The 15098-nt window shown below is 40.9% G+C and overlaps 1 protein-coding gene across 15 annotated transcripts in view; it reads right to left on the bottom strand.

The window, feature by feature from the left end:
- Positions 1-15098, bottom strand: part of DOCK9 (dedicator of cytokinesis 9) — a 158043-nt gene that overhangs the window by 23496 nt on the left and 119449 nt on the right. For 7 of the 15 annotated variants that reach the window (XM_077343830.1, XM_077343832.1, XM_077343835.1 and 4 more), the window contains 6 exons: positions 12219-12333; positions 11438-11504; positions 10251-10298; positions 6229-6365; positions 1945-2060; positions 1128-1265 (listed from right to left, as the gene is read on the bottom strand). In XM_077343830.1, the coding sequence (XP_077199945.1) occupies positions 1128-1265; positions 1945-2060; positions 6229-6365; positions 10251-10298; positions 11438-11504; positions 12219-12333 (621 nt within the window). Of the gene's footprint in view, positions 1-1127; positions 1266-1944; positions 2061-5713; positions 5758-6228; positions 6366-10250; positions 10299-11437; positions 11505-12218; positions 12334-15098 lie in introns of all 15 variants that reach the window. The other 8 variants (XM_077343842.1, XM_077343838.1, XM_077343833.1 and 5 more) reach the window with 2 other exon arrangements.

Genomic DNA, 15098 nt, shown 5'->3' with positions numbered 1-15098 from the left:
AGTTGTGCATTAATGGAAATGCCTTGTTTAAAGGTAACTCAGCAAACTCTTAATATCATAGAGTTGGAAGGGGCCATCCAGGCCATCTAGTCCAACCCCCTGCTCAACGCAGGATCAGCCCTAAGCATCCTAAAGCATCCTAAAGCTCTTTACACAAGAACACATGAAGTTACCATATACTTGGGTCTATCAAAGCCAACACTACAAAATTTGAGTCCGATGGCAAACAAAGATTTATTCAATGTTCCATTGTCTGAGTTAGTGTGCATGCACACGAAAGCTCATACCTTGAATAAATTTTTGTTGGCTGTAAACGTGCCACAGAACTCAAATTTTGCTGTACTACTTATTATTTATTTATTATTTAAATTTATTGCCTGCCTGAGGTAGGTTACAATGTCAGAATAAAACCCCAAATAAACCATCCCTTAAAACAGACATAAAAACCAAACAAATACAAATAAAAACAAAGCCCCATTGGGGATAAAGATGCTGCAGCAAAAACTAATTCTAACAGTCCTCCCCATAATACATTCTACAGGGGAAGGGTGAGCAGAGGCCGCAGATGGAATTTGCTACTGCCACTCCTGTAAAGGGGGGCCACGATCTTCCTTGCCACCCGGCCTCAACCGTAGACCTGGCGGAAGAACTCAGTTTTGCAGGCCCTGCGGAACACTGAAAGTTCCTGCAGGGCCCACAGCTCCTCCGCAAGCTCATTCCACCAGGTTGGGACCAGGACCGAAAAGGCCCTGGCCCTGGGTGAGGACAGGCGTGCCTCCCTGGGGCCGGGAATGACTGGGAATGATTAGTGCCTGCAGAAAGTAAAGCCCTGCAGGGGGCATAGGACAACAGGTGGTCCCTCAGATATGCTGGACCCAAAACACGTATGGTCTTGAAGGTCAAAACTAGAACCTTGAACTGTATCTGGACACACAAAGCAAATACTTTTTCACTGAACCATAGTTCCAGCCTCCTTCTTCTCTTCCCTATTCTACCTACCAACCAACCAACCAACCAATTATTTATTTATTTATTTCCAAAATTAATATTCTCTGCTTTAAGGATCACTTAAATCAATACTGGTAACTGGTAATCAAGGAAACTGAGTGGCCAAGACCACTACTTACCTTAAAAATCAGTGATCTTAAAGCACTGAAGACATTTTTTAAGGCTGTTTCTGACTGGTTTTTTTTCAGAAAGCAAAGGTAGACATCGAATACCTTCTTCATCAGAGGATTATGTCCATGATCCGTCAATAACTGATTCTTAAATTTAAGAGACAAATTGACAGTATCATATCAACTACACCAATTCTCAGATAGCCTGCCTATATCAAAGGAGTGTTGCTATGGAGGTTATTTGGGGATACTATTATCAAACTGTGAACTGGCAGAACCTTTATAGGGGAGAATTTCAAAATTTTACATGTTGCATTTTATAACAGCTTACATAGCGTAACTGATTCTTCCATGTACCAGAGCTTACTCAAAAGCAATCTCTATATCCTGCATAGTAGGGGCAGCCAAACTCCAGATGTTCATGGACTACAATTCCCATGAGACCCTGCCAAGAGGGCAAATTGGCAGGGGCTCATGGGTATTGTAGTCCATGAACATCTGGAGAGCCACAGGTTGCCCACCCAGTGCACTTCAAATTTAGGAGAATTTCAAAAGCAGCTAAATGAAACAAGAAGGAGCTGCTGTGACTCAGCAGGTGAGACTGCTAAGAATTATGTTTGCATTTAACAGAATTGTGTGTAGTGCAGTTTTTTGAAAGCTAATTTTTTGGAGGGGGGAACAGGAGAGGTTATAATGTCATGTACAGGTAGGGGATTGGGGATCTGTAGTTTGGGAGAGATAACAAAAGTCTTCTGTGTATGTACAAATTTGTGCACGTCTGCATAATTTGTTGCCAATATCTATCTATGCGCCATTAGAAAAATACCTTAAATGCTGTTGTGAATAAAGATAAAGTGTCCAGAATTGTAAGGCAAACTTCAGTGGCAATGTTGGCTTCAAGTAAAGACTGATGAAGGACATCTGCTTCTGAATGGCCATAACCTGTGGAAATTTGTAGCAGCCATTACCCTGAATTGAACTTTTGCAAAAGATCAAGCTTCAAACGTTTACCACAGGGACCCTAGTCAAATAGTCGTGGCGCAGAATTTCTTGCACAGAGCAGATCTAATAGAAGTACTACTGTTACAGATATAAAAGACAAATGCCATAGTTGATAAAATATCGTGGAAGCTTTTCTAACGGAAGTTAACACATATAAAATATGAACATTGGTAAGTTCTGATTATGTAAACGACGACTTTATTTTCCAGACAGTTTTAAGCTAAAAGTAAGTTTGAACAGTGTACAAAGTAGCATCAATGTACAAAGTTTGTTACAAGAATAATGTTGTTATATCGAAAATAAGTGATCTAAAAAACATCTGTAAGAGTCATAAGTGTGTTTAAAAGTTAAGGTACCCATTTAGTTTGGCCCAGGCATCTGACAGCACAGGTACACATTAAACAGGAGGCTCAATTCACTCACTGTAGCCATGTAAGCATTTCACATTTGAGTGTTAAAGATCTTTGCTTCCCACTGACTGTGCTTCTGAGCCAAGCAGGGATTTTGGGGTGAGCCTTGGTAACTGGAAGGGGGAGAGCCTAGAGCAGGGACTATGTAGAGATTACAGCAAACGTGGGCTTCATCTATAGGCAGGTAACAGCTGAGTGCATGCTTCATTCATCTTCAATATAGACAACATCATAGCAGTGAGTCATACAAAGAATGGGAGGGTAGCTTCATCTTGGGAGAAGACTTTAGACTCCCCTGAGCCTTTACATTAATTTCTCATGGCGCGCTAGCTGGTATCTTGCAGTACACTAATATGCACCAGCAGAGAGATAGGAAATTGCTTCCTCTGGAAGGCACTCATCACTGCTATGAGCCTAACGATTCACCAAATTGATATTGAGATAATGCCTTTTATAGCATCCAAGCAGCCAGCTTTTGAGGATATACTTTTTAGAGCACATGTAAGTAACTGCGCTTGCAGGCCTCTTGTATAATCAGAGCAACAAGAAACAGTCATGTTTATGTATGCATGTTAATTTCCAAGCACCTTTTGTCTCTTGCAACTCTGCCATTAATTACTAACGTGGACAGTTTTATTTCTCCCATGTTTTTGAGAACTACAACTGAACTCAAAAGGATTGATTAGCTGTTTTAGCAAAGAATTATCATATGGTATAATATGGCTAAATCTGGATATTATGACACAGTTTACTAATTTGCCACAATTTACTTTTGCCTTATATCTGTACGCTTATGATCCTTGTTCCATTTGGTCTGAGGAAGACTGCATGCGCTCGAAAGCTCACGCCTTGAATACATCTTTGTTGGTCTTAAAGGTTCTACTGGACTCAATTTTTGTTGTGCTTCTTCAGACCAACACGGCTACCCACTTGAAACTCTCTACATCAGGGGTAGTCAAACTGTGGCCCTCCAGATGTCTATGGACTACAATTCCCATGAGCCCCTAAAAGTGAACGGGAATGGGAATTGTAGTCCATGGATATCTGGAGGGCCGCAGTTTGACTACCCCTGCCATGGACACACTTATCTTCTACATACTTAAGAGCAGCTGATGAAGTAAAAAACAAACAACAAATGAACAAACTTCCACATCAGAAGCATGCCAGGAAAACTCATCTTCATTTCAAAAGGAAAATTGGGTCAACTTAAATATCTTTTATCATTAATATGAAAAGTGATTATTTTCTCCATACAATTCCTTCACAGAAATTGCTCTTGCAGAATCCCTGCTCTTTACATGACTGAGTGTAAAAAGGGATTTAGTACAAGAACTTTTTTAAAAGAAGAAGGCAATGCATTCTCATTGGTGACTTGTCCCTATTTAGAAGGTCTATTGGGAAAACCTCCATTTCCCCCCTCAAATCCAAACTGGAAAGAGTAATTTAGCAATTCTACAGCAGCCTCTTAAATGTTTAAACCATTTAAAATATTATCCTTTAAACTTCGGATAATGAATATTTTATTTCAAGCTGTTCTTGCACTTACTGATTTTGATTTTAATGGTACACCTCCCAAATAAAAATACATACCTCAGAGACGTATATTTTTGAATTCACTACTTTTCTTCCCAATAGGGACCCCCCAAAATAGTTCCCATCATTCTTTTTCTTTCCTTTTTATCCTCACAATAACCATGAGAGGTAGGTTACTTCTTCATTTTAATATAATTTATATGTTGCCCTTCCCCGAATGCTCAGGGCATCTTGCATTCACATTAAAGACAGTTACATTTTAAAAACTAGGAGCTTATGATTTCCTTCCTATTTCCAATTAGGCTAAGGGTTTATGATTAGCTCAGGGTCACCCTCCAAGCTTCCACAACAGAGTGTGGATTTGAATCTGGATCTCCCATATCCTAATTCAGGATTTCTCAACCAGGAGTTTCATGAAACTCTGGGGTTTCTTGACGGCTCTGGAAGGGTTTCCCAAATGTGTGGGAGATAGTTAATTTTTAATTTTTTAAAATATTTGTTAAACTTTTATTAGGTGATATATGACCATAGCTGGTCATATTGACCTGCCCTTCTGCCCAAAATGGCTAATGATGGGCCTGGAAGAGGTCGGAAGAGGCCCCAAGTGGGTGTGTACACAGCTATGCTTCTCAGCCATATGACTGCACCACTTCTGGGGTTTCTGGAAGCCTGAAGAATGTTTCAGGGGTTTCTCAATGGTAAAAAGGAGCCTTGAGAAAGGCTGTCCTAATCCAGCACTCCAACCACTACACCAGTGATTCTCAACCTTGGGGTTGTGACCCCATTTTGGGCCGCCTGGCCCCTTCTCCAGGGTCACCAGGCTGCTGGCCGCCACAGTGGCAGGTGGCGGCAGGCAGCGTGCGGAGGTGGAGGAGCCATGGCCATAGCCGTCTCGATACCACCTCAGTTGTTGAGAGCCTGCGCATGTCTGTGCACTGCCACTGCTGCCACCAACGAAGATTGGGTCACGCCAAAGGTAAGGTTGAGAACCGCTGCACTACACACTTGGCAATCAGGAGGACTGGATCAGTTTATAAACCAGAGATATCAATTTATCTAACATAACACTGAATATACTCTGGAAGTTTCTATTTTTATATCATTAGGATATATAGAGCATAAAGAATGTATAGCCCATTAAATGCAAAATGGCAAAGGGCAAAAAAAGGCTTAACTGTATACTGGTGAAATCAAACAGAAATGCGTTTCAAAACAGAACATAATAGCATCCAGTCTTTTTGGTTCTTACCTGTGCAATAGCTGAACTAGAACTGTGACATTTGGAAGGAACTGATTTTATATTTGTTCAGTCTGCATCATATAGTCAGATACACAGAAGATAATGCAAGCATATACCAAGAAACCATTTACCACGGTGTGCTCATAACTACTTGGTAAGCCAGTTGTCTGTATCATCCTCTGAGAGCTAAGGAGAATGTGACCACATGGAGGTGCAGAAATGTGGCAGAACTTTTGCATCCATCGTAATCTGGCTAGCATACAGGTAGTAAGCAGTGAGTATACCATTAGTTTCAGTAAGCTGTCTTGTTTTTGACCTTTGAAGCTTCGCAAAATTCTGCATAGAATTTAAAACCAGATTTCGTTTCAAACATTTTAACAGATTCTGACTCCAACCTGGTTATGTCTTACCATTGTCTACAGTAATCCCAAGCAAACTTGATATTTTTCTCACACTGAAAACACAGAAAAAGTCACTTAATTACTGGGTGCTCATTTCAGAACCAAACTAAATCATGGACTTGTACTTTAGAACTATTTCAGGATATTTTCCCTTAAATTTGATGCCAAAATGTGGTCACACGATCAACCCAGCACATTTTTTTAAAATGCTACAAAAGGAATAGCTAACGAAAGTGCTTCCATTTAAGGATGAGCCTAAAATATTTCAAAGTGGCCACTATGGAATAAGCCCACCAAAAAGACAAAAAAATATATTAAATTCTGAAATGTTAAAAGTGCTGCTGGCTAACCGTGTCCCGCATTGTGTCATCACTGGGTATTGTTATGCAGCAGTGAGTTGCGGTCCTTTGGCTGCTTGACCAAGAAAAATAAAGTCCATGACGTGTTCTGGTGTGGGTTTTGCTCTGCCTCTGGTGTTGTGGTACTGGATGAGATTTCAGCTGTTATGATGTCATGGAACTTACTGTGGCTAAATGTGAGAGAATTATCCAGGCTGCTCAGCTGCTGCAATCTGGCATGCATCATCCCTGTTCTGTTACGGGAAACAGGCAATGTCTGAGATTTTCGATCATGAACTATGGGTCCCAACCCCTCCTGGTTCCTGCAAGATGGGTGAAATGGGACAGAAGCAAAAGTTAAACATGTTGCACTGCAGCAAGAGAGGGAGAGAATTAGTTAAGCAGCCGAAGCAAAAATACTCTGCAGAAAGGTGAAAATATAATGCAGCCGGTTATCTATTTTCGTTAACCACCTGCTGAAGTTATTCAGCCAGCCAAGGCAATTACCTGTGCCTCATCAATGCACAGACAGGATGAATGCAGCCTGTGTAGTTTGCTTTCTAACCAGAATGGAAAGGTGGAAGCCACCCACAGTCTGAAACACTAGAACTGTCAAGAGGACTAGCCACTTGACCATGGATATTTTTAATTGTCTAAAAAAGGGCAGCATTCCACATGCAAGTTACTTATCAGTTCAAAGGACTCTAAAATGCTCGAAAGCTAAACCACACAACCTGCTCTAGAAATATTAAATTTAGAATTGCAAATGTGCTATATGAGTAGATATAATAACAAGTTAAGGCTAAAAAAAAGCTTGGGTTATAAGAATGTCAAAGATGTTATGAATTAGGAGACACACACAGTTAATGTAGAATTACGCGAGATACTAACACCTGTATCTTACCGAGGCAGGAAGGGAGTAGAGCCATACACTTTGTTAAACTTGCCAGCAATCAAGTGAAGGAAATAGAAAAGTGATCTGTGTTAGCAATCAGTACAGACTAACCTTTCCTAGTGTGTACCACCACCAGAGCTGACAAGAAATGAAAACCAATACCAGAATTACACACATCCCTGCTTCCTTATCCATAGGGTGTGTAAAGATTGCATGCACTTTTATGCAAACACATTCCTTTGGTGCATCTCAATGTAAAAAGTTCTTTGAAAATCACTTCAAAACAATCCCACTCAGGAACATGCACAGTTTTCAGTTCAGTGTCCACATGCAGCACAATAGAAACTTTATTAGTAAAAAAAAAAGAAGTACATTAACAAAGTAATTGACAGTATCAATATACTTTTCTTGAATTTACAACAACAATCTGGTAACTTGTATAATTATATCCATCCAACGTCCTGAATAAATCATTCGCAACTTTTTGAAACTACAGGTTAGCGCTAACCAGCTTTTCCACTAGTGAAATAGAAATAGAAGGTTCTCCTTAGACCATAAAAAATGTTATGCTGGAGATTCTGGGATATGCAGGGGGAAACCCACATGGGATGGCAGCTGTAAAGTCAAGGGGAATTGACCAAGATTGAGTGAAAAAGCTGGCTGAATCTAACCCCATACTTGCATTTAGCCAAAAAATATTATTTTTTAAATCACTTAGTACATTGAGGATGCAATCCTAAACAGGCCTTAGAATTAAGTCCCATTTATCAATGGGGCTTACTCCCAGGGAAGTGACCTCAGGATTGCACTATAAGGAAGTGTGATGTTGACATTCACCCACTGGCATCATTGCCACATTAGTTCCAAAGACTTCACACAAACAGCTGGGATAGTGAACCTCCATCTGCCCTGTACCCCTTCAAATTGCAAGTGACGTCATACACCACGGAAAGCTCCCCCCCCCATCTTTTTATCTCTATGAATTTGCTTTATAATGCTGTCCAAGTGATACAACCTCGTTTGCTGACTCCACCACTGTTTGTGAGAACTAGATTAGAAAGCCATGAAAGGTTAATAGGGGTCTACGGCTGTTTTGGGGAATGCGTTGCAAATAAAAACTGAATTGCAAAGTAAGTCGCACAATAGCACAGCATATACATTCAACTTGGTTCATAGAACAGGAAACCCATCTACATCTTGGTTCTCTGTCTTCATGCAAACAGGGGCCTTTGTAAAGAACCAAGTCAGAACAAAACCAGATGGGACTGCTGATCTCCTGAAAGAGACATAGCCAATATCTGGTATGGCGTTCTTCCTCTTTCATATATCCAAGCTGTGATATTTGTGCCTTGAATAGACTGCTTTCGATCAAGAAGCAATAAATACCAGAATGCAGATTGCAAAGTTTGTCAAAAGAGTTATTTGCTGCAATTTTATGATAGTAAAATTAATTTATCCACCAGCCAAAATGAGCTGGTTACTGGTCTGCAAATGTCCAGTTCATTTCATGCCTGGACCCCCAAGGTGTAACCTATAACTCCTTATTAGTTTGAATGATATGCTTTTAAGTATTAAGGCTTGTTGGGAGAATTTTGTTCTCTGGCCAACAGTTAATATGTGTAAGTCGTCAATAAGCTGTCTCTATCCTATTGATCAGTGGTCCCCAACCCGCGGCCCCCGGCCTGGTGCCGGGCCGTGAAGGCCTTGGCGCCGGCCCACAGCTCCTTCTTCCCTCCCCCCCCGAAGCGAGAAGCTCACCAGGTTGCGAGCAAATCGGCCGCCAAAGCGGCCGATTAGCTCGCGGCCCGGCAAGCTTCTTATTTCGGGAGGGGAGAGAAGCTTGCCGAGCCGCAAGCTAATCGGACGCTTTGCTGGTGGCCCGGAGGGGCCGGGAGGAGGAGCCGCGGCCGCCAGCATGGCGGCGGCGCAAACGCACGTGCGCGGAATGCCGCGCACGCGCGTTTGCCCTGGAGCTGCCACGCATGCGCGGGCCCCCGGACCGCCCTCTCCCCCCACTACGCCGCAGCAGTCTGCAGCGGGCGAAAGCTTGCGGACCGCTGCTATTGATGACTCTGGTCATTCACAGGTGCTTGGTTCAAATTACCTTATTTTGTGATATCCCTTCTGACTATATAGAAGGACACATTTGTAAGTCAGTCCTAAAGTAATATTTCTGTTCACTAGGAATCTTAAATGTATTTAGCTCCTTTGTTTGCTGGAAGAAGGAGGAAGTCAGCAGCTAATTGATAGGTTTGAAGCATCTGGAGTTAATTTACAAGCCCTTCATAGGATCCCACCAACATTTCCTAATGCTCCTCAATTCTGAAAAAAACAGCACAAAAGGATGCGCCTATAAGCATTTTAGTGGGTTAATATTGTATTTTATCGGGGGGGCTAGAGTGACCCGCCGCAAACCAGTTTTACTGAGAGCAGCGGGATATAAATCGCAACATAAATAAATATAACCTGTCCTGATTTGTATCTTGCACTAATTAGCCAATGACTATTTGTATGTTTTCAATTTTGCTACTTTTCACTGCTTTTCTCTTTAATAGCTTTACTTTTTGAATACAAGAGTAACAGGATAACATGATACCTATGGGATGACTGCTCTCGGCAATTTTGCCCATGTTTGGACCCCATCACTACTGGTGTTTTAGGAAAGAAATAAATAGATGTATTTAAATATTTAAGAGCTTCACAGTGGTGAATTACTGGGCAACATCCGCTTTACTTGGAAGAGTTAAGTCTTGGCAACAAATGGTCTTCCAAAACTTGGTGTGGCAAAGAGAGAAAGCTAGGAAGCCTCTTTACTCCCCTGGAAACTGAGATCTGTGTTGTCGATTTAATGAAATGTTAAAAGGCTGCAATAACTCCAGCCAGTTACCACCACTGCTAGAGACTAATGGAACTCAATCCAGCGCTATCAGTACTAAAGAGGCTTGTCAGGCACAGGAACAAGTCATGCCTTGTCTGATCAGAGAGGGTTTAGGGTGGAGGAGGCGGCATGTCTGACTGGAGGTGACTTGCATGGCTTTGAGAGACTCAAGAGGCAAAATCCACCATTACCCTCACAGCTTCAAGAATCTATTCAAAGAATAAAGCTATGGCTTTATACAGTGCAGCAATTTGAGGGTGAGGTAAGAATGGAAGGCCAATTCAGCATCACATGTAACATGCAGAAAGGATCACTGAACAGTCCAGTTACTTACCTGCCAAATTGACAGTCATCCCTTCTCAGTGCTGCGGTTACTCTCTATCTGTTATGTTATAGCAATACAATTATGCAAAGAATTTAAGTTATACACAGTACCTGGCGATGTATCGTTTCCCCATATACTGAAACTGATGCAAGCACACTCTGCAAAGAACACAGGAAGAGTCACGAGAGTTGAAATGCAGATACCATCATAGTAAAAACTTACATGAGGGATAAAACGACACCAGTAATTGTGGGCCTGTACTTTTATTTCATTTGTTCATGACATGAATGACCCCCGGTTTACTTCTGGATTCATTCTCTCTCTCTCTCTCTCTCTCTCTCACACACGCACACACACACACGCACACACACACTCCTACCATCATTTGTAAAGGAGGAGCTGACTAGATTCGGGATTCTTCAGTTTAATTACAATTGGCGGAAACATGCAAATTCAAGCACTTCAAGATCCTGGGAATTTGTTTCTCCGCTGACAAATTAGAATTCTAAATCTTTGGTTTAAAATGCTGATTTAGGGGGAAGAAAATTCCATTGAGTTGAAGCACTAAAATAGCAAACTGTGGTTAGATCACAAGCATCACAGAACAGAACAGGAAAATCTGTGCACTATTTTTTCCACTGTACAAAATTAGAATGCAGTATACGAAAGGTACATAGAATTCTCCTTATATGTGTTGTTTCTTTAAGAACTGTTTGTATATGCCAATTGCTTTCAGGGATATAGAAAATAAAAGGCAGAACAAAATCTTTACATTAACAACATTATTTCTATCAACCGACAGGCAAATTCTGACCTTGTTAACTGAGTTTTTCATAAGCATCCTCAAACAGATTTTATTCCAGAGCACAACAGCAGAACCAAGGTTCAAGGTGGATTATTGCAGCTAATTTCTGAGGAATGCTATTGACACTGTTCATTTGGGAGGATAAATAGGAGCCTATCATTTGGGAGTGGAGCACCTGAGAGTAAGATTACACCACTATTAGAACTTCTTCTTTTTATACAGATCCTTCTGCAAAGTCCCATAGTGGGGTTCTGCCTGTAGAAATGTGGTATTTCTGCTGTAGATGTGTGCCCCCAAATGGACTTCCGGAATGCAGCAGGATGGGGCGTGGAGGGGCTACACCTGGAGAGAGAATCCACAGAAATCTGGGGGGGGGGAGGGATCCATGAACAGAAGTGGCTTCTCCTAGGCCCTCTGTTTACAATTTTTGTCAAGAGTGCTGTTATGGTCAAAAAAAGTTTTAGAACTATACAACATATTAAAATGGCTCACTCTGCAATTGTGAAAAAATCCGTAAGTTCTGATGGTGAAGCCTTGTTCCAGTATCTGAACAGAGCATCTATGATATAAAAGATTTAAAAATTAACGAAATATACAGCACATCACTGTCTATTGTTCAGTCACTTTCTAATGCTAAGAATTCCTATGCCAGGAAACTAGCAGAATGTTACCGAAGTGGAAACTAGTTCTCAAACTGAAGTTCTAATAATTAAATATATGCCTATGATGCTATTCCACAGACCCACAGCCAAAAACTTCCGGAAACAAGTTGGGCCTCTGTTTCCCCTCCATTCTGTGTTTTAATGATTATATGCATAGTTGCCAGGATTTAAGACCCTAAATTGACTCAGCCTTTCTATAGAATTGATAACTTTAATTGACTTTATAACTTTTGTTCAACACGACACAAATAGAATATACCCTATTCTCCCTCTATGTATCAACCACTGATGCTGCCAATATTATTCTTATGTCAAAAGCAGACATTCTGTTAGAAGGCTGCCAAGTCAGAAGTTCAGAGAGGAGCAGGAACTGTGACGTACGAAGCATACAGGTGGACATGAAACCTGACCAGAGTATAACATATTTTGCTAATCAAGGAAAAAAATATGAATATAATGTGGAATAACTCTGACAGATAAGATATGCTTTCCTGCGCCAAGCACTGCATGTCATACTACAGTGATTCCTAAACAGAAGTTTTGAAAGATTAAAATTTTATGAGGACATTTTTAGATCAAACCAAGCAGTGGACAGGATTTTTCCCCCTTACCATCTGACATGCTTTTCAAAATATGAAGGAAACACATCAAGAGACTCTTGATTTCTGATTGATCAAGTTTGTCGCAGCGAACTACAGAACTTCCTGGCGTACAAGTCTGTTGGTTCTGAAAACAACACAAAAAACATTGTATAAAATGTTTTACACCCATAAGATCCCAAAATGCCACCTTGTTGCATGTAAATTACCCACATGCTAATGCCAACATCATACAGGCTGAACTGAACTTGCACATTTTATCCCAATTTGCTTTCCCAAGCTGCTTCTTCAAAAAGAAAAGCTACTTAACAGCTCGCTCTTTTATACACAGCTGGAGCAATCAAGAAAATAAGTACAGCCATTAGAATTAATATGTGCAGCCATTTAAAGTGAATCATAAGGAGTTGTTCATTTCAAGTATTATGCTACAATGATGATCAATACGTATAATTTAAAAGAGGTTCTTCTCTGACTGAGATGTTATTGAAATACTATGCATGTATATATTAATGTGACACATATGCACATACATATACATTCTTCCTTCAGATTTGCTTAGGAAAAAAAATCCGTATCTGGTACAATGTCTCCTTTTCAAGAAACACGTATGCATGTGGGGAGATGAGAAAGATCTGCCAAATGATAATACCACTGAAAATTAAATTGCCTAATGTACAAAGTTCAGAGATGCTCTGTATATCTTTCTTCCAGTATTTGGTAGAAAGGTCTAGATCAGGGGTCCCCAACCCCCGGGCTGTGGACCGGTGCTGATCTGTAGAACCCTCGGTACTGGGCCACGGTGGGGGGGAGGGAAGTGCGGGCGCTGTGGGCCTAGGCTTGAACGAATAGGCCGCCAAAACAGCTGATCACTCCTGGCACAGCAAGCGCTGCGCTGTGGGGGGGGGGAGGGAGGCGCGGGCTATTTATAAAACAACACACACTGCAGGAACAATTCAAGCTTCTGCACCTCCTATCTTGAGAACAGACGGCATAAATGCAGCACATGCTCATGTCACTTCAATCCAAAACTCACACACGATATAAAGAAAAAAAGTTCATATGGAATATAAGCACATGTGACACTGCTCAAGCCAATGCTGAATTACAGAACACCACTACTAGCTTGGAATGAAACACAGTAGTACAAATTCGAATATAAAAAGCCAGCCAGCACACAATGAATACATCATGTGTAGGACAAACAAATGTATGAATTCAGACTCGCTTTAATATATGAAAGGTTCAGAATATCTAGTAGGCATGTTGTTACTTGGCAGAAGAAAAATGCTAATAAAGAACCCAAAGACAATTCAATAGTTTGATCATATATGGCTGCATTAACTACTGTATTTTAAAGCTTCTTGCATAGCCCTTCTGCAGGAGGCTGTGTGCTCCCCACAACCATTTCCCTCTACTGGTGGTATATTTGATTCTGTCATTCCTACTGTGTAGTTTGAGAAGTTGAGCCTTCTGCCTACAAGAAAGCCCTTTCCCACCTCACCACCCTACCTGGAATCCTGCCTGAACTCAAGGAATAAGCAACTAGAAAAGGTGAAAGGTAATCAGCAAGGCTAAGAACTACCCCAAAAATACATTAAACAGCAGACACATCAAGCAAGAAATCCATGTAACCAAAACCTGGGATTTTCAAAAAGTCTAAAGAGAAAGCTTGAAAATCTCCAGGCTGTGAACTGTTCCACACTGCAAATTAAAGCCCATCAGCGTGAAGAAAGAAGCCATGAGGTGACAGTTTCGCCATTTAGCTGTCTTGACCAACACGGACATTTGTTTTGTTACAAGTCAGTTGTTTTGCCAACATTTTACCACATGATTTGATTCCTTTCCCTAAGTATAAGCAGCTGCAAGGGGATGGCAGAACTGACACCATGCTACACTCAGAGCCTCAATTAAAACAAACCACAGGAAAAAATACTTCTTGTAACGGAAGAGACAGAGCCGCATTGAAATTTTTCTCTGGCCACGATGGAACTGATAATAACGAAAAATCCACTGTAATGCGTTTTTTCTTTGCTGACAGGTAGTGCTGTTCTTCATGTCCGCTAGTATATAACGCATGAGCAGAATGCCTCCTGAGGAGTTTCTCTCTCTACCATATGAAGGCATGTTAAGGTCAAGAAGAAAACGTTAAACCATGTTGTGACTAGTACAAGTATCGATGTCTAAGAAAATAAATCCTAAAAAATATGCTAAGTAGCGGCAAATGCGACCAAGTAAATCTAGCCTATGGTGCTTGGAAACTAAGCCATTGCCAAATATCCATGGAGAAAATTTCTTTTAAAATAAAATAAAAATGTAAGAATAATTTCCCCTAAAAGGGCACCTGTACAAACTGAAGTAAGACAAGATAGCTCAGATTTCTCCTCTCAAATATACAGACAGAGACAAAACGAGACAAGATGTGGCATATTAGTGCTAAGGAAAAATTAGTACTTGTTCACTTAAACAGCAGATTATAAGAAAATGCTGACTCAAGATCTGAAATCTTTCAGTATCTTTTATTGTATGAAAAAGGCACTCAAGAGTGCTGCCTTTTCCCAACACAACTCCTATTCCCCTAACTGGCTGAGGAGGGGAGGGCGGTATATAAATGTAATAAATAAATAATCCTGGTAGGAACACACATCATTCCATTCAGTTGCACAGAAAGCCTGTGAGTCTGTTTTGAACAAAACCAGAGTGCACAGGTGAGAAGAGCTGAATTCTTTCTCCTCCTACCACCGTAGTCTAGAACTTAAAAGTATTTTTCTCCTGGCCACCTTTCTTTCTTTCTTTCTTTCTTTCTTTCTTTCTTTCTTTCTTTCTTTCTTTCTTTCTTTCTCTCTCTCTCTCTCTCTCTCTCTCTCTCTCTCTCTCTCTCTCTCTCTCTCTCTC

This window comes from Paroedura picta, chromosome 6 (genome assembly GCF_049243985.1).
Source record: "Paroedura picta isolate Pp20150507F chromosome 6, Ppicta_v3.0, whole genome shotgun sequence".
NCBI lineage: Eukaryota > Metazoa > Chordata > Lepidosauria > Squamata > Gekkonidae > Paroedura > Paroedura picta.
This window is presented reverse-complemented; position numbering and strand designations above follow the sequence as displayed.